Here is a 22,448-nt window from a genome sequence, read left to right on the forward strand (position 1 = left end):
GTGTCACACTAATCTTCACCGCTGAAGCAGAACTGGGAGTCTTTATGACTGACTCATTATCTCTGATATGGTTAAATTATTTTCCTAGCCTGAAAATAGCTGTTTGCTCTTACATTCTTTTGTTTCCTTAAAATCATTAACTCCTGAGGCCTGTTCTTCCGCAAAGGCAAGTACTGTGGCCAGACTCGGATCACAGCACAGCCTAGGCCTAAAGTGGCTTCTCGTATCTCAAGAAAGATATGCCTGGTTCTCTTTCTTTGGGGACCCCACCCCCCCCCCCCACCTGCCTGCACTCCCTCCCTGGGCACAGTCCACCGTCCTTACCAGTGGGGCTCACCCAGTCCCTTCTCGAAGCCACCTAGGGGGTGCCTCTACCCGACCCTATAAGCTACTTGAGGGCAGCAATCTGCTTCTCGCTCTTTCCTGTTTCCTGCTCTCCCCAACCCAGAGCACCGACCAGCTCACTAGCCCAGCCCCCATCACGTTGGCTGTATTCAATTTTGCTCGATCTATAACCGGGAAGAGCTAAATCGGACTCTGTGTTAGATTTGTTTCTCTGACTTTAACCTTTGCTTTTTGTTGCTATTGTTATTATAGTCATACAGGATAGCCTGCCTCGGGGAACCCTGCCCCTCTGCCTGAATGTTTAGCTCACAGGCAGACCCTGTGCCCTACCCAGCCCTGTGAATGGCTGAAATGAATATATCCCCTCACTAGAGCCCTGTCATTCCCAATGTTTTGCAAGACTGATGGCACTTTCACTTTGCTTCCTCACAGCCTCTCCCGATTCTGTAAAACAAACTGGCATCCAGACCCCAACAAGATGGTTTTTAAGAGACACGCGTCTGCCATCTTCTCAGCCTCCCGGCTTTCCATATAAAGCCATATTCCTTGCCCTAACACCTTCTCTCTGATTCACTGGCGCATCCGGCAGGGAGCAGAGCGAGCTTGGACTGGGCGACAGCTTTACTAAACTAGAGCAGGTGGGGGAAGAGGAGACAGGTACACAAATATCTCTAACACAGAACAAGCGCATGGAAGGTAAGCGGGACGCCGTTCAGTGGCAGCGCTGGGGTGCGGGCTCTCCGGCTCAAGCGGGAAGCTTCCAGGGGCACCGGCGTGAGAAGGCCCAGGACCCCCGAGCTCCCTGGGCCTCCGCTGTTCTTCCTCTGCCAAGTGAAGGAGCGGGCGAGGTGGGTCTAGGGTCCCTGACAGGGACATTTACGGCGGAGTGCCGAGGGCAGAGGCCACCTTCCAGAGTCCGTCACGACAAGGAAGGCTCAACGCCAAAGCAGATGCCATCGACACAGTGCAAGGTGTCGGCAGACACGGCCCCGATTCCTGAACTGCGTACTCTTCCTACGGAGCCGACGGGAACGGGCCCTCCGGTCAACCAAGGCTGCGGGGTCCGGGTCTTTTTCCCACCAAGCCTCCTCGCGCCCCGCAGTCCCAGCTAGGGCGGCCCTAGCCGCGCTCCGCCCCGGCAGCGCCCGGCGTCACGAGGCTGTGGTGTGGTTGCCTAGGAAACGCCCCCGTGCCTCCGCAGGGCTCCCCGGGCCTTGTAGTTCGCCAGCCGCCTCCCTTGGGCCGGCCGCGCGGGAGAGGGACTACAACTCCCAGGAGGCGGCGCGGCGGGGCCTGGGGGCGGGGCGAGCCTGGTGGGCGGGGCCAGGCAGGGGCCGTTTCCGTCCCGCGGCTGCAGGGGTCTCGGCGTCCGGAGGAGGAAGATGGCGTCGCGGAGGGTCCGGACCGGGCTGCGCGAGCTCCGGCCGCCGCCGCCGCTGCCGCTGCTGCTGCTGCTGCTGCTGCTCCTCGGGGCGTGGCCGGCGGCGGGCCACGGCGGCAAGTACTCGCGGGAGAAGAATGAGCCCGAGCCGCCCTCGAAGCGCGAGCCCGGGGGGGAGTTCCGCATGGAGAAGCTGAACCAGCTGTGGGAGAAGGCCCAGCGGGTGAGCGGCGGCCGGGCCCGCTACCTCGGGGGTCCGCGGGGCCGGGGCTCCCTCCAATCTCGGGGGTGTGCGGGGCCGGGGCTTCCTTTAATCCTGGGGTCAGGGGAGCCCTGGGCCGGGGTTCTGAGTTTGGGGGTCCGCGGGGCCGGGGCCTTGAGCCTTTGACAGCCTCAGACCCGGCCGCAGAGGTAGGTGTGGGTACCCCTTAGCCTGCGCCTGCATCAGGGGAGAGGGACCCTGGCCTGGTGATGACGGGCGGAGACTGGGGAGGCCTTGGTGCCTGGACAGAAGGGCTGCGCCCCTGTGAACTGGCAGCTTTGCCGCTGAGGCCGAGCTCCCTCCCTGCAGGCAGGCCCACTGTTGGTAGTCAGAGGCAGTCGCGGGTCTCCTGCCTTGCAGATTTCTGCCTTCTTTTCTACGTTGCGTTTTGCTATGTGGAAAACAAAGAAAACGGGGGTGCTGAGCAAGAAGACAGGTCCAGGGGACTGCAGAAATCCTAGAAGCGGGCCAGTTCTTGTTAAATCTGGTGCGGGGATGGGGTGAGGCGGGAGGAGAACACCTGAAACTTAAGACTCTGGGAAACTAAATCCGACCTTCCTCGGAGATGAAGGTAACCAAGACCGGCGGGCAGAGGGCGCCCCCAAGGTCACTCCGCCTGGGGGTAGGGTTGGGACTGCAGCTGCTGTTTGGGGTGGGACCCGGACCCGCAGCCTCGTCATTAGCATAACGGCCCCTCCTTGCTTAGGCCGGGTTGTTTTCAGTGAAATGGGTATTTACAAATTTCCGCCAACCCTCTGGGCCTCAGCGTCTTCATCTATAAAATGGAGTCCGTCAGATCCAGTCTTCCCGTTTTAAGTATTCCTGAGTCCTTGAGAAGGAGAGTATAACGTTCACAAAGTAAGGGCTAAGTTTTGGAAAAGAGGAGAAACTGGCAGTAGAAAAAAGTGAGGGAGGGGTAAAGGCTGGGGGACTGCAGGGCAGTAGGGGCGGGGTGGATGCCACCAGGCCCTTAGTGAGCTTCTGGGCCCAATGCTCTTCCCAGACCAGCGGCCCTTGAGGTTTCTGCTGGGGGGCCTGGCTGTCAGGACCCACTGTGTGTGTGCAGCCTGCCCAGGTTAGAGAGAGCACTGGGCTGGAGAGGCACGGGGGCTTCCTGGAGGAAGGGGCTCTTGTGCCCAAGAACTGGCCCTGAGCCCTTCTCCTGCTTGCAGGGCTGTCCTGGCCAGCCCCGCCTTGTCGGTCCACGTGCTGCTTTGCGTCTGCCAGCCTGGGCAGCCCCCTACAGCTCCTGGCCTCACCTGCTCTTGAGCTGCACCTCCCTGCCCCCCCACCCCCAGCCCCCATGCTCAGTCCACTGCTGACCTGGTCAGTCTCAGGTCACATCTGCTCGAGAGGGCCTGACTCTGTTCTCCAGGAACCCAACCCTGTCCCAGTCTTGGACGGACAGGCCTTGGACTGGGTGAGCTTTCCGAGCCCCTCGGCCCTGAAATTCTACAGTTGCACATACAGGTCTTTAATGGTGAGTGAAATGTGCAGACACTTCAGGGTGGGTCCATGCCTAGCGGCATTTTCCATGTCCCTCCTCACATTCAGACACCTCGCGCCCATAGGCAGACCCGTGGAATACAAGTTAGCCTGTCCCGGCCCCCCAGACCGAGAAGCTTCCGGGCGGGGGCGTTGTGCAGGCCTCCAGCGGTGCCAGACCCCGGTGGGCACTCCTGCTGCTGAGCCAGTGCCGAGGGCGGACGGGAGGAGGGGCGCTGTGAGGCGCCCGCCTGTGCCGGGGTTCTCAGTCTTTTTTTGTTCTTTGGATAATTTGCTCTCTGAAAACATCAAGTGTTTCTTTGTTTTCTTTTTTTTAATTAACTGATTAATTTATTTATTGGCTGTGTTGGGTCTTCGTTGTGGTGCACCGGCTTCTCATGGCGGTGGCTTCTCTTGTTGTGGAGCACGGGCTCTAGGCACGTGGGCTTCAGTAGGTGTGGCACGTCGACTCAGTAGTTGTGGCGCACGGGCTTAGTAGCTCCGTGGCACGTGGGATCTTCCTGGGGCAGGGCTTGAACCCATGTCCCCGGCATTGGCAGGTGGGTTCTTAACCACCGTGCTACCAGGGAGCCTTTCTTTGATTTCTGAGTATGAAGTGATCTCGTAGTGTATCGTGCATAGTGTGTACACAGGACGAGAGAAAGGGGTCTGCTGAAGGCGCCTGCCTCGCCGTCTTTCCAGCCCACCTTCTGTGGGCGGGGGCGTGGGGGGTGCGAGTCCCGCCTTGGTCCACAGATGCTGTGGTTGAGGGGCTCCCCCCAGGTGAGACCAGACCAGGGAACTGCTGGTGTCTCATCACAGCCCAGCACCTCCGGTGTTGACTTCCTGTGACGTTGTGCAGTTGCCTTTGATCCAAGCGCTTTAGAGGAGCCGTAGGCCAGACGGCAGCACAGTGTTCCTTCCACAGCCTCACGGGTCTTGTGACCCCTCCGGGCTGTTACAAGGCTGCTGAGTGGGGAGGGGCCGGGGCTGTCCCTCGAGCTTGGGGGGATGGGGGAAGCCCTGGGAAGTCGTCCTGAGGGGCGGTGTGTGTGTGTGTTGGAATTATGTCTTAATCCCTCCATCCCTGTGGTGTGCGGCCCGCGCCCTTCCCTTGTGCTCTGCCCCTGGGCGCCACATCCTCTGCTCCCAGGAGGACTCAGGAAGGGCAGCTGAGTGACCGGGAGTCACCTGTACACGCCCTCCTGTTCCCCCAGCAGCTCAGAGGCGGGCAGGGCTGTGTTCTCTGCTCGAGGCTCCTTCGCGGGTACCTGCTGCTCTGCGAGCAGGATGGCTGTCACGTCAGAGTGCAGAGCTGTGGCTGGGGGCTGAGGCTGGGGTGGGTGCTGATTCCCAGGAACTTGTTTTGGTTGGTTTGGTTTGGTTTTGTTGACTGTTTCCTGAGGTATGATTGACCTCCACAAAGCTGCCTGTGTTTAATGAGTTTGGAGATAAATGCACACCCCTAAAACCATCCCCACCGTCTGCACTGAAACACACCCATCACCTCCCAAAGCATCCCCATCCTCTTATTTATGACTGTGTGTGTGTGTGTGAGAGAGAGAGAGACAGGAACTTAAGATATACTGTCTTAGCAAATATATAAGTAAGTATACAATTTGTCAGTTAACTGTGTTGCTCTGTGCAGTGAGTCTCGGGACTTACTCGGGTTGCACGACTGACTTTGTGCCCTTTGACCAGCACCTCCACCTCCTGCCCGCAGCCCCACCGTTCCGTGCTCCGCTTCCCCAAGTTCCTTCCACTCCTCGTGTAAGTGGTGTCACAGGGTCGCATTTGCTCTAAAGCAGCTGGCTTATTTCACTCAGCATAACGTCCTCTGGGTTCATCCACGTGGTCACGGATGGCACATTTTCCTTCTTAAGGCTGGTGTTCCCTGTATGTCTGTCTTTATCCATTTATCTCGATGGACATCTTGGCTGTGGTGAGCGTAGGAGCACAGATCTTTCTTCAAGTCCCTGATTTCAGTTCCTTCGGATAAATACCCAGACGTGGGATTGCGGGGTCACAGTGTATCAGCTGTTCCGGTCTTCATTTCTGAGGAACCTCCCTACTGTTTTCCACAGTGGCTGCACCAGTTTGCATTCTCACCAGCAGTGCACGAGGGTTGCCTTTCTCCTCATCCTCACCAGCAGTTGCTGTTCTGTTTGTTTTCCGTGATAACCACCCTGACAGATGTGAGGTGGGGCCTCAGTGTGGCTGGACTGCGTCCCCGACGACTCGCGATGTGGAGCATCTCCACATCCCTGCTGGCTGCTTGTTTGTTGGGTTTGGAGAAATGTTTATTCAAGTGCTTTGCCTGTTTTTTAAAAAATCAGGTTATTACTTCTATTCAACATAGTAGTGGACGTTCTAGCCAGAACAGCAAGAAAAAAGAAATAAAAGTCATCCAGATCAGAAAGGAAAAGGTAAAAGTATCTGTTTGCAGATGACATGGTCTTACATGTAGAAAATGCTAAAGACAAATTCACTGCAGTTACAGGATACAGAGTCAACACACAAGCCTCAGTTGCATTTCTGTACACCAGCATCAGACTCTCTGAAAAGGGAATTAAAACAATCCCATTTACAGTAGCAGCAGACAGGATAAAATAGGCAGTGACACTTTAGCCATGTGTTCCAGGCCAGTTCTTGCCTTCCTGGGCCTCAGTTTACCCGAGCAGACTGCAGGGTGGTTGTGAAAGTTCCAGAGGAGAGGGTGGTGGGGTCGTGAAGTCCCAGGCTGAGAGCAGCTCCGTGGAGGGCATGGTGCTCACCCTGAGCCCGGGTGGAGGGCATCTAGGATGCAGCCCCGAGTCCTTGCTTTGGGCCCAGCGTCGCGCGCGTTGCTGAGCGACTTCCTGCCGCCCAGCTGTGTGTCTCGTGGCTGTGGGTGATTTACTCTGCTTTAATATTTGACAGATTCTACTTTGCATTTGGTGTCCGTTAGCCAGTTCTTTTCACAAGAGGCATTAACATTTAACTTTAAGTGAAGAGGTTAGAAGGGTCCGGAGAGTGGCCTTCTTCCTTCCCTCCTTTTGCCTGGGCTCCGTGCCTGCTGTCCGGGGCACTGCTGCCACCTTGAGCTTCTCCAGCCCTGAGCCCACAGGCCTCCACCTCTCAGAGGAAGGTTGGCAGCAGGTCACAACTGATCTTTGTGAGATTCAGTGTGTAGTTTAGACCCCCAGATCCTGGGGCCGGAGAGCCGGTGACCGTCGGGGGCAGGGCAGTCGCTGCTGGGCACCAGTTCGCAGCTCAGGGCTCCAGCCGCACGTTGGCGCCTGGGGAGGCGGGCAGACAGGAAAGCATGAAGGGGTCGAGTCCCAGGGCCCTCGCCCTCTTTCCTGTCACCTACGGGGAGCACCTGCCCTGGGGGAGCACGGCCACCCAGGGAGCGGATGCTGATGCTGCCCGGGGATGGGGACTCGCAGCCCTGGGTCCTCATGTCACTTGGCTGTTCCCTCGGGGGGTGGGGCCGTCTGCTAGGCATGTGAACTCTAATTTTTTTTTTCTTGTAAATTATTTTTGGCTGCGTTGGGTCTTCTTTGTTGCACGCAGGCTTTCTCTAGTTTCAGTGAGCAGGGGCTACTCTTAGGTGCGGTGCGCGGGCTTCTCATGGCAGTGGCTTCTCTTGTTGTGGAGCACGGGCTCTAGGTGCATGGGCTTCAGTAGTTGCAGCACGTGGGCTCAGTACTTGCGGCACACAGGCTTGGTTGGGTGCTTCATAGCATGCGGGATCTTCCCGGATCAGGGATCAAACCCGTGTGCCCTGTATTGGCAGGCGGAGTCTTAAGACTGCACCACCAGGGAAGTCCCTAACTCGTTGATTTTTTTTTTTTAATTTATTTTTTAATTTATTGGCTGCATTGGGTCTCAAGCGGGCTTTCTCTAGTTGCATCGAGTGGGGGCTACTCTTAGTTGCGGTATACAGGCTTCTAGGCATGCAGGCTTCAGTATTTGTGGCACACGGGCTCAGTAGTTGTGGCACACGGGCTTAGTTGCTCCATGGCATGTGGAATCTTCCTGGGGCAGGGCTCGAACCCATGTCCCCTGCATTGGTAGGCAGATTCCTAACCACTGCACCACCAGGGAAGTCCTGATTTTTAAAGCTGCAAATTTAATGGGCCTGACTGCAGCCTTCACGTGCCAGTTCGGCTAGCAGAGGGGTGCCGGCCCAGAAACCACAAGGAGGCCTCGGGCCGAGCCCGGACCAGCGTATGTCAGGAGCTAGAGGTCCTTCTTAGCCCCGCAGCCAGGGAGGCCCCCACGCCCCTCGGTCAGTTAGCTCCCAGCTCTGCCAGTGTCCCGGGGGAGCTGTGGTCTGTGGTTTTTTTTTTTAATTGGAGGTTTTCCATAAATTTAATTCTCTGTTCTGATAGTTGCAGTTTATTTTTTATTGTAGTTACGTAACACGAGGCGCAGTCTTGGTTTCTTGGCCGAGCCCAGCATTCGTGCCCCTGCATCTTCCCACCCCGTCTCCCCAGGGGCCCCACAGGCGATCGCAGGGTCCAGGCTGGGAAGGCAAGGCGTCCTGTGACAGGAGCCCCCTGTGCCGCCCGCACACTCAGGCCTCCAACAGCACCCGCCCCTTGGGGACTGGAGATCTGACGAGGCTGGAGGGCGGGCTTGGGGCGTAAGGGCTGGTGGTCCTCGTGCTGTGGCCAGAGGGCCCTTTGATGTTCTCCTGCAGGAGCCCATGCAGCCTTTTACCGCCAGGACCCTGGCTCCACCTCCCCGTCTCTGGCATCTCCTGTCCGAGGTCGGTCTCTCCTGGGCTCTTGTTGATCATCGTGCAGCTGGTGGTCACGTGTCCTCTCTTCTCCTCTCGCAGCTCGGTCTTCCTCCTTTGAAGCTGTCCGAGCTCCACGCTGATCTGAAGATACAAGAACGGGACGAGTTCAAGTGGAAGAAGTTGAAGGCTGAAGGCTTGGATGAAGATGGGGAAAAAGAGGCAAAGCTTGTCCGCAGTCTCAACGGTATCTCTTCTCAGTCTGAGGGCCCCGGCTTCTCACTCCATCTTGGTTTGTGGGCAGGAGAGAGTCAGGACTGTCTTGGTGAGCCTGACCCTGGCAAGTGACCCTTGGCCACGGGCAGGCGCAGCTGCCAGGCTGTCCTGTGAGGGTTCTTGGCCAACGGGAGGCAGGGCGAAGGCGTCCAGCCGCAGTAGCTCACAAGCAGCCGAAGGCCTCTGGGCTGCTGGGTCCAGAAAGGCAGCCGGGGTAGCCAGATGCCCGCCATCACCTGGGCAGGGAAGCAGGGATGATGCCAGGGTCTGGTCCATGTGGTGCAGAGCCAAGCCCTCACGGGTTGTGCCGGGTGGGAGTGGTCGTGCCTGGAGTCTGCCCTGTGACCCACCCTCCACCTAGGGCTCCCTGTGCGTCCAGGTGGCCCGGGGCTGGGAGGTGGAGGAGCGTGGGGGCACAGAGAGGCGGCCAGGGGTCAGCTCCCTCCCCACCATGCCCACACCACAGGCTGGACACCAGGAGCACACACTCTTCACAGCTCACTCGCGAGGCCTCCAGCGGGCTAAGCTTCCGGGCAGAGTGAGTTCTGAGGCAGGTGGTGTAGGCAGGGAAGAAAACACCAGGAGGCGAGGTCAGGGTAGGGGAGAGCAGGGTGCAGAGGCGACGCGGGTGGGCTGCAGCGCCCGTGTGAGGACCACTCCTGTCCACCACGTGTCAGGGCGAGGTCCAGAGGAGGGGCTGGGGGTCAGGAGTCAGGTGGGCCACTGCTTGGAGGAGGACCCCAGGGCTGGAGCGCAGGAGACAGGGAAGCCAGGATCCAGAGAGGCCTGGAGGGGACAGTGGGTCCTGTCTGCAGTCTGGGGGCCCCTGTCCCTTCAGAGCAGGGAAGGTGGTAGATGGGGGTGGGAGGAGGTACTGGGAGGGGACGTCCTCCCGTCCGGCCCCGCTGAGGAGAGCGGCTCCCGGGTCCGCTGGGCACCCGCCCCGCGTCGTGTTGGTGACAGCGGGTGCTGAGACGCAGGCCCCCATCTGGCACAGAAGCTGCGGGTGGCGCTGTGCCCTGGGTGCTACCCAGAAACGGTATGCGGTCGCCGGCCCACAGGGGCTGGCCAGGAGCGGGCGAGCCGATGTCCCCTCCCGGCTGCCGCTGTAAACTTTTCCACGGAAGCTGCTGACACTGAGGTTTCTCCTTTAGGAAATCTTTTCTCCAAATAAAAATATGATTTGGGCTGTGGAAGAGCTGCCCCTGGCCGTCGCCCCGTCCTCTTCCGCCCTCGCTGGAGTCCGCCCCACGACAGAAATGGGCTGCGGGTTTAGGTTTCGCGAAGCTGGGAAGCGAAAGGCGGTCCCAGGGCTGCCGAGCCCGTCCTGCCGCACCGCGCTCTGCACCGCAGGGCAGGGGGTGTGGGGACCGGCCGGAAGCGCATGGGGGGGGCCCCCGCGGCGGCCCGTGTGGCCCGGGGGTATCGGTGGAGCCGAGCCCCGGGCTCGTTCACACTCTTCCCGCCGGGTCCTGAGTGGGCAGGAAAGCTGGTGGACAGAGGAAGGGGCGGCTCCCAGACCACCGCCTCCACCCCCTCCTGTTCTCTGCTAGTCATCCTGGCCAAGTACGGTCTGGACGGGAGGAAGGATGCCCGGGCTGTGAGCAGCAACTACATCAGCCATGGCCCCGCCGACGACAGCCTGGAGGACCCCCGACTGGAGAAGCTGTGGCACAAGGTACCCTCGGCACGGAGCCCAAAACCCATGCTGGGCGCGGGGGTGGGGGGGGGTCTCACCCCGACGGGCGTTTCTTCCTGAAATTGTGCCCCCCTCTCCATAGTCACGTCTCGATACTCGCTGCTCTCAGCTGAGGAGTCCTGTGTGGCACGTGGCCGCCAGAGCCTCGAATGTTTGTTACAAGTGTGCTCATATAGATCTGTGGTTAGAAACGTAGGCTCGCGGTGCAACGAGCGGCTTTTTCACTTTGTGTCTGGACCGTCGACCCTCAGACAAAGCAGGGGTTGGGGCGCTGACCCTCCGCAGGGTGAAAATGCGAGTGTAACTTAGAGTCAGCCCTCCGTATCTGTGGGTTCAGCCAGCCGCCCGTGGTGGAGCGCTGCAGTGTGTTTTGAAAATACGTGCACATGAATGGAGCCACGCAGGTCAAACCTGCGGTGTTCAAGGGTCACGTGTATGTGATTTGTGATTTGATCCTGTAGACGGTTTCTGTGACTCGATAGGTGTCGCCTGGGGTAGGGTGCCAGCCATGGTGGGGGCTTCATCGCCTTTGATCAGCCAGCTCCTGTCCAGGACACCCTGTCTGCACCACACCAGGCAGGTCAAGACCTGGGATTCCACACCTGCTCCTCGTCCTTGGTCCTGAGGGGCAGGGCCGGGGATGGTGTCCTGCAGCCAAGCCCAGGACCTGTGTCATCCGCGTGTTTTCCCCACCCCCACCCCCCAGAGCAGGTGGGGTGATGACAGGTGATTGGCCAGGGTCCCCGCTGGGAGGGGGCGCTGCTGCTCCCCGTACCCCGCTGGCTCTGTGGTCTTCCCGCCACCCGCCTTGGAGGCGTTGGGCCTTGGCTTTTGTTTTCCTGCCGCGTCCCCTAGTGAAGGGGGTAAAAGCTGAGAACTGGGCCCCAGGACTTCACCCAGGAGCAAGGGTCCTGCCTGGCCTGGGGGCGTGATCCACGGGGGCACCTGTGTACCCGCAGGGGGGTATAGCTGGCAGGGCACACCCTGAGGTGTGGACAGGTGAGCGTGGCCTGTGGGGGGGCCCCGAGGTGTGGACAGGTGGGCCTGGCCTGTGGAGGGGACCTCGAGGTGTGGACAGGTGGGCATGGCCTGTGGGGGGGGCCCGAGGTGTGGACAGGTGAGCACGGCCTGTGGGGGGGGGCCCAAGGTGTGGACAGGTAGGCATGGCCTGTGGGGGACCTCGAGGTGTGGACAGGTGAGCACGGCCTGTGGGGGGGGCCCTGAGGTGTGGACAGGTAGGCATGGCCTATGGGGGACCTCGAGGTGTGGACAGGTGAGCACGGCCTGTGGGGAGCCCCGAGGTGTGGACAGGTGAGCACGGCCCACAGGGGTGTTCACTGGAGGTGGCTTTCCTTCCAGGCTAAGACCTCCGGGAAGTTCTCCAGCGAAGAACTGGACAAGCTGTGGCGGGAGTTCCAGCATCACAAGGAGAAGGTCCAGGAGTACAATGTGCTGCTGGACACCCTGAGCAGGACCGAAGGTGCTCCCTGCGGGCGGCCCTGGCTCCAGAATGTTCCAGAACACAGCTGCTGGGGAGGGCAGGGCATGTTCTCAGGTCTCTCTGCTTTCTGAGCAGGAATCTCAGTGTTTAGGAGCCCATCAGGGTGCCCACACACGTGAGCGTGTATTCAGGTGAACCCGTTCTGCAGTGACACAGGCCACCTCTCTCATCACCATGGCGTGACCTCCAAGGGCACAGTTGTGCTGGGCTCGGGCCCCGCCCTCAGAGAGTCAGCGAGGGGAGGGTGTGCAGCCGTGTAGATGGAGCTGCGCGGGCGCTCAGGGCTGGGCCCTCAACGGCCACTTGCCTCCGGTTCCCACAGAAATCCACGAAAACGTGATCAGTCCCGTGGACGTGAGCCGCGTGAAGGAGGATGCGCTGCAGAGCAGACACGCAGAGCTGAAGGACAAGCTGCGGGGCATCAGCCAGGGCTTCGACCGCCTGCGGAGGGTCAGCCACCAGGGCTACGGCGGCCAGGCCGGTGAGCTGCCGCCCCTTCCACTCCCGGGGTGCACGCGGGCTGCCTCCTCTCTCCTGGGAGGTGGGCGCACCTTTACTTCTGGCCTCACAGCGTCCTTGGACCCTCACGGTCGCCTCACGCGTAGGGACGGCTGCTTCTGCTTCCGCGGCTGAGGCCAGAGCTCCTCCCTGGGCACTGCTTCCCGGGAGCCCGCAGCTCGAGCCTGGGTCGGGTTTGCAGGACGTCTGCCGGGGGCCCCTCGTCCCGGCTTCTGTCACCCGTCCGTCCGTCCTCCGACCCGTGTTCCCCGAGCACTGACCGTCAGGCGGGTGCTGCTCTTGACCCGGGGCGCAGCGGGGGCGCGAGGCGGGCTCCCTGCTCCCCTCCACAGCCCGGGCCACGACTCTGCCCTGCCGGGGGCCCCGCCGTGCTGATCCACCGAGTCACCGCGGAGCAGGGACCCCAGGGCCTGGCCGCGCAGGGGAGCGGGGGCAGCTCTGACCGCTGTGCCTCGGCCCCTCCCCTCCCTTCCCGGGGCTGCATCCGGCCGGCTCCTGCTGCTGCTGGTGTGCGAGTCCTTCCAGCGGCCCCCTGCAAGCCCTGGGACTCCGGTCAGCCGGGGCAGGGGGCCGTGGTGAAGTGACCGCCCGCAGGCCGCTGTGGCCACTCGCTCCCGGCCTCCCGCAGGGGTGGGAGGAGGGCGGCGACAGGCCGGCACCCTCCCCGCTGGCTCTCTGGAGCACTGGCCGAAGCACGGGGTCCCTCCCGCTAGGCTCACTTCCCTGCGCAGCCACGAGGACGGGCAGAGGCCTGGGCCTGGGCCTGGGTGGGGGGACCCCAGCGTCTGAAAACCCCGCCTCCGCCCGAGCGCTCGCCTGCTCCCTCGTGCCCGTGCGCCTGCAGCGCGGAGAGCAGCGGCCTGACCTGGGCCCGGCGGGGGCCTGGAGCCGCGGGCTGAGCGCGTGTGGAAGGAGGGCGTGGTCCGCTGCCAGAGGATATGCCGTGTGCGCGCAGGGGCCTGTGTGGCCCTGGGGCCCGGGCTGCCACCCTAGGGTCCCCGAGCCTGCCTGTGCTCTCCGCAGAGTTCGAGGAGCCCCGGGTGCTGGACCTGTGGGACATGGCACAGTCGGCCAACTTCACCGAGAAGGAGCTGGAGGCCTTTCGGGTGAGGAGCCACTCCAGCTGCGTGGTTTGCGGCTTCTCTCCCAGAGGACTTCCTGATCACGTGGGACAGGGCCTCTTCCTTTGTCCCAACAGATCGGTGTTCTCGCAGGGACAGTCTGTCCCGCCCCCTGTGTCCCTCGGCTATCAGGGTTGGTGGCCGGGGCCGGACGGAGCTGGCCTCCAGTGAACGGACAGCGTGGCTCAGGGCGTCTGCTCAGCGCTGGGTGCCCTGGCCTGAGGCCGGGCTCATGGGACCAGGAGATTGAGAGGGATTGGGAGGAGGAGCCCATAAAACCCTGCGGGGGCCGCGGTGCTGGGCCTGGAGGGACAAGGGGTCTTTGGGTCCCCTGGGCGTCGCCTCCCTTTGGGTCCTGTTGTGGCAAAGCCGCCACAGGTCGGGGGTCAGGGATTAAGGAGGGCACGGCCCGCGGGCACGAAGCTGCCGTTTCCTTGGACAGGCGTGCAGGGAGGAGGGCGGGGGGGGCCTCCACGGGGCCTGTGGAGTGTAAGCTCACTGACGTGTCCTAGAGGCCCCTGACGGGGGCCTGAGGCGCCCCTGGGGGAGCGTAGGGGGCAGGCCTGGAGGCCCGCCTGCGCGGGGGCGGGGGTGGAGGGTGACGCTCCAGCCCCACGTGTCAGGCTGGGTTTGGCGTCAGGGCCAGAGAGAACCCGGTGCCTGGCGGATGCCGCGTACCTGGAGGGCGAGGGGTCAGAGGTCAGTGGAGCGGGGGGGAGTGTGCAGGGGGCTCAGCCTTGGCCCTGAGGGCCGGGGGACGTGCTGCGCTCCTGACTTCCGTGGGTGCAGCCGGGCGGGCGGAGCCGTCCCGGGCGGGCTGCACGGGGAGCGGGCGTGGGGTGTGCAGCCTGCAGAGCGCGGAGCCCCGGCCCCAAGCCTGCAGCCTGCCCTGGGTGCTTCCTGAAGCAGCCCCGAACGTCCGTCAGGGACGTGGGGTGGCAGTAAGAGTGGGGGGGGCGACATTCAGTTGCCTACGTGTTATCCTAGGAAGAGCTGAAGCACTTTGAAGTCAAAATGGAAAAGCATCACCACTACCAGAAGCAGCTGGAGATTTCTCATCAAAAACTGAAGCACGTGGAGAGCTTTGGGGACCGGGAGCACGTGAGCCGGAACAAGGAGCGCTACGCCGTGCTGGCGGAGAAGGCCAAGGAGCTGGGCTACAAGGTGGGGGTAACGCCGCCCGCCCGCCGCGGGCCTCCCCGCCCCGGGCCTCGGCCCCCCCCGCGGAGGGAGGCGGTCGTCTCGCTCTCGTGGCGCTTCCCGGGGCAACAGACACAGCCGTGCAGCTGCTCCCGCCCGGGGGCCGCACAGCCCCGCAGGGGGGCGGCATGGGGCGGGGCGGGGGCAGGGACCTCCCAGGGCTTCCCACCCCGCGGCCCCGGGCCTGTGTAGGGCCGGGCTCTCAGCCAGGTGACCGGGAAGGAGGCGCGGGCACGCGGGACGGGCAGCCAGGGCTGGAGCCGGGCTCTTCCGGCCGCACAGCTGGCGTCCTGGTCCCAAAAACACGTGGCCCGTCTCTGGCTCTGAAGGTCCTGCACTCCTGCGAGCTGCCCGCGTGGCTTGGGAGGCTCCCAGGTGGACGCGGGGGCCGGTGGTTTCCCCACGGTTCACCTGGGAGGCCGCCCTTGGCTCCACGGGAAGCAGGGACCGTCGGGGCAGCAGCAGGGCGCCTGCGCAGGCCGCTCCTCGTGTGTGGCTCCGTGGGCCCGCAGATACCCTGGGTGGGGCGTTGGCTCCGTCCCCGGGTGACGTGGGAACCCCAGGTGGCGCTCAGGTGTGCGGACGTCGAGACCCAAGCAGCCCCCGCTGGGGGACACCCTACCCGCGTGGCCGCCGCCCGCCCTCCCTGGGCATTCGTGGTGAACCCACAGGTCGGGGCACCGTCCAGGCTAAGACGTGAGGGCCCGGCTGCGGCAGAGCCCCCGGTTTAGCTTAAGAGAGAAGGAGGGGCAGGCGGCGTGGGCCCTCTGCGGAGCCCACGGCACAAGCGTGGGACGTCGCCGCGGGTGCACAGAAGACGCACAGCGGAGGAGCTGGGCTCTGGAGGGCGCCTCCTTTGTGCCTCTTGCACGGGGCTGTGTTACCTGTTCAAAAGTAAATGAAACTTTGAAAAGACGAGAGCCCGAGAAGGAAGGGGCGTGGATCTGCTCCTGTGTTTGGCAGAGCCGAGTGGGGAGGCGCCGGGCCTCTGTCGCAGGGCGTCCGTCTGAACTTACACCATGACGCGGGATTCCTCACGGGGGATGAAGCGGTGCCAGCTGCCTTGACTGTGGGGAAGGGACGCTGGCGTTCCAGGAGCCCCAGGGTGGCTGGCAGAGGCCTCCCCAGGCCCCAGCCCAGCCCAGTTCCTGCACCGAGGGCCGGCGGCCACAGCCCACAGGGCTCTGTGTGAACTGGGAACACCTGGGGCTGCTGCGGAAGCTCCCACTGTCGTGTGACGACAGGAATCTGGAGCAGCCGTAGACGAGGCGGGGTCTTCATTTGCTGCTTTTGAAATGACGTGGATACAGTGGTCAGCCAGTCACGACAGAAGGGCCCACGGGGCCCCCCCAGAGCGCGACGCTGTGGTGCGCAGTGGGGCTGTGCTGCTGGGGCCCACAGGACGCCTCCTACGTGAGACTGTACCTGTGTGCCTGCAAGAGAGTCGCTGCAGGCTGAGGACGCACAGACTGAAAGTGAGGGGCTGGGGAAAGGTACTTCGTACACATGGAAATCAAAGCCGCGACAGCAGTACCCAGCCAGACAAAATAGACAAAGGTAGATGTTATGTAACAGGATCAAGCCAGAAGAAAACGTAGTGATTGTGAATTCAGCCAACCTAGGGGCAATTCAGTGCATGGAGTAAATGTTACAGCCATAAAGGGAGAAGTCAGCAGTAACACAGTGACAGTGGGGGACTCTAACCCCCCACTTACAGCAATGGACACATCATCCAGACAGAAAATCAGTAAGGAAACAGCTCTCAAGCGACACATTAGACCAGATGAGTGCTATAGATATTTATAGAATATTCCATCTGAAAGCAGAATACACGTTCTTCTCAAGTGCACATGGCACTTCTCCAGGACAGGCCACGTGCTGAGTCACAGAACAGGCCTCAGGAAACTTAAAAGAAAATTGAGTCATGTCGATCGATCATCTTTTCCAGCCACAACCGCTTGAGACTAGAAATAAACTGCAAGAGGAGTTCCCTGGTGGTGCAGTGGTTAAGAATCTGCCTGTCAGTGCAGGGGACACAGGTTCGATCGCTGGGCTGGGAAGATCCCACATGCTGTGGAGCAACTAAGCCTACGAGCCACAGCGGCTGAGCCTGCACTTCACAACAGGAGGACGCGCCACGAGAAGCCCGTGCACTGCAACAAGAGCGAGCCCACAGGCAGCAGCGAAGACCCAACACAGCCAATAAGTAAACACAATAAAATTAAAAAAAAACACACAAACACGTAGAGGCTAAACAGTGTGCTACTAAACAGCCATCAGCAGGTCACCTAAGAAATGAAGGAAGTCAAACACACATCTGGAGACAAAAGACAGCGTTCCCAAACCTAGGGGACACACCAAAAGCTGATCAAAGGGGGAAGTTTATAGCAGTGAAACAGAAATCTCGAATAAGCAACCTCACCTTACACTAGAAAAAGAGCAGACAAAACCCAAAATTAGTAGAAAGAAAGCAGTAAAGATCAGAACACAAATAAATGAAAAAAGGCTAAAAAAATAGATAAGATCAGTGAAACTAAGAGCTAGTTCTTTGAGAAGATAAACAAAATAGATAAACCTTTATCCAGACTCATGAAGAAAACGAGAAAGAGCCCAGTCAGTGAAACCAGAAATGGGGACCGGGGCACTGGGGGCCGACGCCACCCTGCTCCTCGCGCGTCTGCTTCCAGCTGTTCATAGTGTTCCTTGGAGGCTGCCTGTGGTGGATGATGCTTTTACGATATATTTGTGGTCAGTTCTAGCTGGGTGGGTGCTTGGAAGGTGGAATCCGCGATCTCAGGGCCCGCATGAGCACATCTGCCTGGCTGACCTGTGCTGTTCCCACAGGTAAAGAAGCACCTGCAGGACCTGACCAGCCGCGTCTCCAGGGCGCGCCACAACGAGCTCTGAGGCCCAGGACAGGAGGCACCAGCCGCCTGGGGTTCCTGAAGACGGGCCCGGGTGCTGGGGGTGCCTTGTCCACCAGCAGCACCTCAGGGAAGGTGTGATGGGGACTGGCCACGAGGGGCCTGAGCGGGGAGGATTTCCACAGACACCTCGGCCCGGGAGGAGGCGCTCCGAGATCCCACCCATCCCGTCCCTCAGCACAGAGGTTGCCACCTCTGTCGAGATCGCGATTCCCAGCTGCCCGTGGAGTGGCGGTCCCCTGTGCTACAAGGTCACAGTTTGCATCGAAATCTTAAAAATCTGCCACTGGAAATACTGTGTACAGAAATCTTTCCAAATATATTGCAGTATTTAATTAAACCTCGAGGTGGTTGAGGCGTTCCTGAGCCCTGTCTCACCGTGTCTGCTGGGCCAAGGGCCTTCAGTCTCAGGTGAGGTGAGCGGCTCCAGGCCACTGCCAGCTCCAGGGCCCCTCTTCCAGCTCCCTCCCCCCGCCCAATCCCTGTGGCCTGAGTTGGGGGGTGGGGGTGCTGGGGTTGGCTGGGTCCTCTCTCCTTTGGCGCTGAAGCTGCGGGGTAGAGAAGGCGGGGCAGAGGGTTGGCGCCCTGGCCTCTCACCTGAGGTCCTGCCCCGGCAGGTCCGTGTTGGGAAGAGCCCGGGCCTGCGGGCTCCATGTCCGGCAGGAGGCCGGGGTCTCGCTGTCGGAGCCCTCGGGCTGCGCGCAGGCTCCTCGGTCGAGGGCCCCCGTCAGGGCCGGGTCCACAGCTCCGCCGGCCGCAAGAGGCTCACTGGGCGCTGCAGTCCCGCCTTGGCCTCATCTGATCTCAGCTTCAGCGTTGGGCCCCGCCAAGGGAAGAGACCCTATTAGCTGTTCCAAGAAGAGCCAAGGGCAGCGCCACAGGCCTGTGTCGGGGCCTTGGGAGCACGGGCGGGCGTGGCCCCTGCCGTGGCGCGTTCCTTCGTGGGGCACTGGGCCCGGCGCCAGCGCTGTCCAGCACGGGAGCCCCACCAGGGCCTTCACGTCGTGTGTGCCCCCGACTGGCCGGCTGCTGTGTCCCTCACAGCCGTGGCCAGGCCTCGGGCAGGGCTGGGGCAACGGCCCTGAGACAGTCTGAGGCCTGGGCAGGACTCCGTGCCGGGCTTCCAGGCCATGCTGGGGGCTCAGCTCCCAGCCGCGTGTGCGGGCCCTGGGTGCCCTGTGTGCGTGCAGGGCCCAGCCCTCATGGGTTCACAGTGGGGGTGGGGGGGGTACAAGGTTGGCCCAGGACGTGGAGGCAAACAGGAGGGGACCCTCAACTCTGTACCCTCGGAGGAACGACAGCCTAGAGGCAATGTCTGGCTTTGGACGCGAACAAGAGAAACCGTGGGCCTTCACGGCCCTGGAGGGAAGTGGGTGAGGCGGAAGCCCCCCGGGGCAGCGGCTGCACTGTTTGATTGCAGCTTCTAGACGACCACTTTGAAGTAAAGGTGTTCATGTGAGGGTGCAGAACAAATGCCTGCGGCTCAGCTCTCCCAGGAGTGCTGGGGACCCCCCCTCAAGCTCAAGCATGGAGGGAGGGCACCCCTCCCCCAGTACTCCTCTTCTGACCACTTGCTCATGTCCCCAGGATCCATACATTAGAACCTAATCCCTGGGACGTCCCTGCTGGTCCAGTGGTTAAGAATCCACCTTCTAATGCAGGGGACGTGAGTTGGATCCTTGGTCAGGGAACTAAGATCCCACATGCCACGGGGCAGCGAGGCCCATGCGCCGCAACTGCTGAGCCCGCGCACTCTGGAGCCCAGGCACCACAGCTAGAGAAGGAGCCCACCCAGCATAACGAAGAGCCTACATGCCACAGCAAAGGTCCCATGTGCCGCAACTAAGACCCAATGCAGCCGAATTTTTTTTAATATATTTATTTATTTATTTATTTATTTTATTGGCTCTGTTGGGTCTTTTTTTGCTGTGCGCAGGCTTTTTAGTTGTGGCGAGTGGGGGCTACTCTGTTGTGGTGCGTGGGCTTCTCATTGCTGTGGCCTCCCCCGTTGTGGAGCATGGGCTCTAGGCGCATGGGCTTCAGTCGTTGCAGCACATGGGCTCAATAGCTGTGGCTCACAGGCTCCAAAGCGCAGGCTCAATAGTTGTGGTGCACAGGCTTCGTTGCTCCGTGACATGTGGGATCATCCTGGAGCAGGGATCGAACCCATGTTCCCTGCATTGGCAGGCGGATTCTTAACCCACTGCGCCACCTTAGGAAGCCCAAAATGGTACAAAGCAACCGGTTTGCAAGGTGGAAATAGAGACCCAGATGTAGAGAACAAACATATGGACACACAAGTGGGGAAAGTGGGGAGGGTTGGGGGGGAATGAATTGGGAGATTGGGATACCAAATTGTACACTCTAAACATATGCAGTTTATTGTATGTTAACTGTCTCTCAATAAAAAAAAAGAAGAAGAACCTAATCCCCAAGGTGATGGTATCAGGAGGTAGGGCCTTTGGGAGGCGATTAGGTTATGAGGTTGGGGTCCTCATGAGTGGGATCAATGCCCTTGTGACAGAGACCCCAGAACTCCGTGGTCCCTTCCACATGAGGACGTAGCAGGAACCAGGAAGCTGGCCCCACCAGACACCAGGCCGCCTCAGCGTGATGCTGGACCTCTGACCTCCAGAATGGAGAGCAAACGTTTGTTGTGTCAGCCCCCAGTCTATGATTTTCTGTTACAGCGGCCCAGGTGAACTGAGAAACCACTCTCTTTTAGTAAGGTTGGATTTCCCTGTTCGAACTTCATAAACATGCAGTTATGGGGCGGGGGGGAGGGGGGGGTGTCTGTGTGTGTGTGTGTGGTCTGCCTTCCAGTAGATGTGTTGGTGAGATTCAACACCGTCTGGCAGAAATGTGTTCCTTTTCGTTGCTGTTATAGTATTCCATCATGGAGGTGTGTCACAGCTTTGTTTTAAATCCAGGGCGTGTGAAAGCCGAACCTGTTTGTGAAGCTGCCCCAGGACCTTTGCGTCCCACTCAGGACAAGCCACAGGCTCTGCGGGGGAGGGGGACTGGAGTTCTGGCCCCACCAACCTGAGGGACCCCCCTCCCCCCGAGGAGGAGGACATATGGGATGTCAGCCACCTGGGCTCCCCAGCTCGCTGGTCCGGGGCGGGAGGCAGGGAGGGATGATGGGTCTACGTGGGCCAAAGTTGGGGCCCCTGCCTGGCAGAGCAGAGCCCCATCTCATCTCTGAGACCAGGGTGGGAGAGCCTGGCCTGGGAGGAGGCCAGGAAGCCCACCAGCAACTCCGGGAACTTCCCAGCACCCAGAACCCCAGTGCCCGGTGCAGCCGGGACCACCCCTCCCCCGAGTCCTGGGAATGCCGAATGACCCCCCAAGGCCACAGGGAACCCCCCCACCGGGCCCCCCAGGGGTCCCTCCGCGTGTCCAGAGGCTCGTGGCACAAGCCCTCGCCCTCGGGAAATAACTCGCGTGTTGCCGGTGGAGCATGAGCTCTTTCAGACCGTTGACACAACTGACTGAATGGGTCCCAGGAAGCGGGCAGCCCGCAGAGCGCCAGGGCCCCCGCCGGCCGCCTCCGGGGAAGGTGCGGGCAGCTCGCGTCCCAGGCCCGCAAGCGGCCCGCCGGGCGCCGCCCGAGGTCCAGCCGGAGCCGCAGCCGCGGGACCGCCGTCCAGGCGGCACCTCCCCGGGCCGCGCGCACCCTCGCCTCGGGGCCCGCGCGCCGGCGGGAGGCGTCGCAGCCCGGCCGCCTCACCGCGGGGCCGCCGTCGGCCTCCGCTCCCGCGCCGCCGGCCGCCGCTCCTCCCGGGCGCGCGCGTGCCGGGCCCCCGCGCTGTGCGCCGCCGCGGTGGCCGCGAGGTCGATCTGCGCGTAGCGCGAGGCGCCGGCCCCTGCGGGCAGCCCCCGTGAGCCGCGGCGTCGGGCGGGAACACCGGCAGCCCCGCGCCCGGGCCCCCGCGCACCCACCTCGCACGCCCGCGCCGGCCTCCTGGAGCTGCAGGCCCAGGTAATGCAGCTGCCGCGGCGCCCGGGCGCTGGCGGGCACGTTCACGTAGGGGGGCGCCGCGCCGCGCGGCTTCTCGGCTCCCGGGGCTCCTGCGGGGACAGGGGCTGTGAGCGCGCAGGCGGACCCCCTAGACGGTTCAGGAAAGAGCTCCCCGCCGCCTGCCTCTCACGGGTCCCACCCTCCACCTCTCCAGGGCCGGGGGGGAGGGGGCCACACCCCCATTTTCCTGGCCATCTTTGCCCACCCACCCACATCCCTCCGAGACCCGTGCGCCCCTGCCTCCCAGGGCCGACCAGGGACGCACCCTGTGGCCTCTGGACCCAAGTGATCACACGTCCATCTTCGGCCCCCGGCCGCCCACTTCCTCCTTGGCTGCCCCGTGCCCTGCCCCTCCCAGGCAGGACGCCCCTGCCCCGTCCACGCCCCAGTCCTCCCCCTCGGCTGTCCTCCTGGGTCACCCCTCCTGCAAAAAGGCAAAACAGAACAGAACAAACGGACTGTGGACGGGTGGGTCCCCACAGGGCATCGTCCCCTGAGGGCAGCCCCACACTTCCATGCACAGTGACACCTCCTCCAGGGTGGCCCTGGCACGTCAAGGCCCCTCCCCCATCCGAGAAACCGCCTCCTGCCCTCCTCCATTTCCTACAAGTTGACGGTTTCACTCGGCAAACGGCCACCCGGGTGTGGGGCAGGCTGGACAGGAGTGGGGGTGGGGACCCAGAGTGCCTGGATGCACACCCGACCCACCTTTCCCTACGGGCCCAAGAGCCCTGCCCGCTGGGCACCGGGGTCCCACAGGGAAGGCCCCCAGCTTCAGGCGACAGGGGCAAGACTGCCTGGCCATTCACCAGCAGCCTGACCACGTGGGGCAGGGGCCCAAGGCCCCATCAGAGGGTGAGAACCCAGTTCCTCCCTCCTCCCTGAGGGCCCACCCTTGGAACCCGGCCAGGCCTAGGGACTCGGACCAATCGGCAGCCACCTCCCTGCCCTGAGGGGTTCAGGGGGGTGGGATTCTGGTGGGGTTGGG

At 61.8% G+C, this 22,448-nt stretch overlaps 1 protein-coding gene across 1 annotated transcript; it reads left to right on the forward strand.

Annotated features, from left to right (window-relative positions):
* The first annotated feature begins 1,661 nt into the window (after positions 1–1,661).
* LRPAP1 (LDL receptor related protein associated protein 1) lies at positions 1,662–17,805 on the forward strand. The gene is made up of 8 exons (XM_057706822.1): positions 1,662–1,949; positions 8,302–8,446; positions 10,029–10,153; positions 11,534–11,654; positions 11,998–12,156; positions 13,218–13,300; positions 14,303–14,479; positions 17,360–17,805. The coding sequence occupies exons 1-8, from the start codon at positions 1,728–1,730 to the stop codon at positions 17,420–17,422; spliced, it is 1,095 nt and encodes a 364-aa protein (XP_057562805.1). The 5' UTR covers positions 1,662–1,727; the 3' UTR covers positions 17,423–17,805.
* The last annotated feature ends 4,643 nt before the right edge of the window (positions 17,806–22,448 follow it).

Source organism: Hippopotamus amphibius, chromosome 13 (genome assembly GCF_030028045.1).
Source record: "Hippopotamus amphibius kiboko isolate mHipAmp2 chromosome 13, mHipAmp2.hap2, whole genome shotgun sequence".
Lineage (NCBI taxonomy): Eukaryota > Metazoa > Chordata > Mammalia > Artiodactyla > Hippopotamidae > Hippopotamus > Hippopotamus amphibius.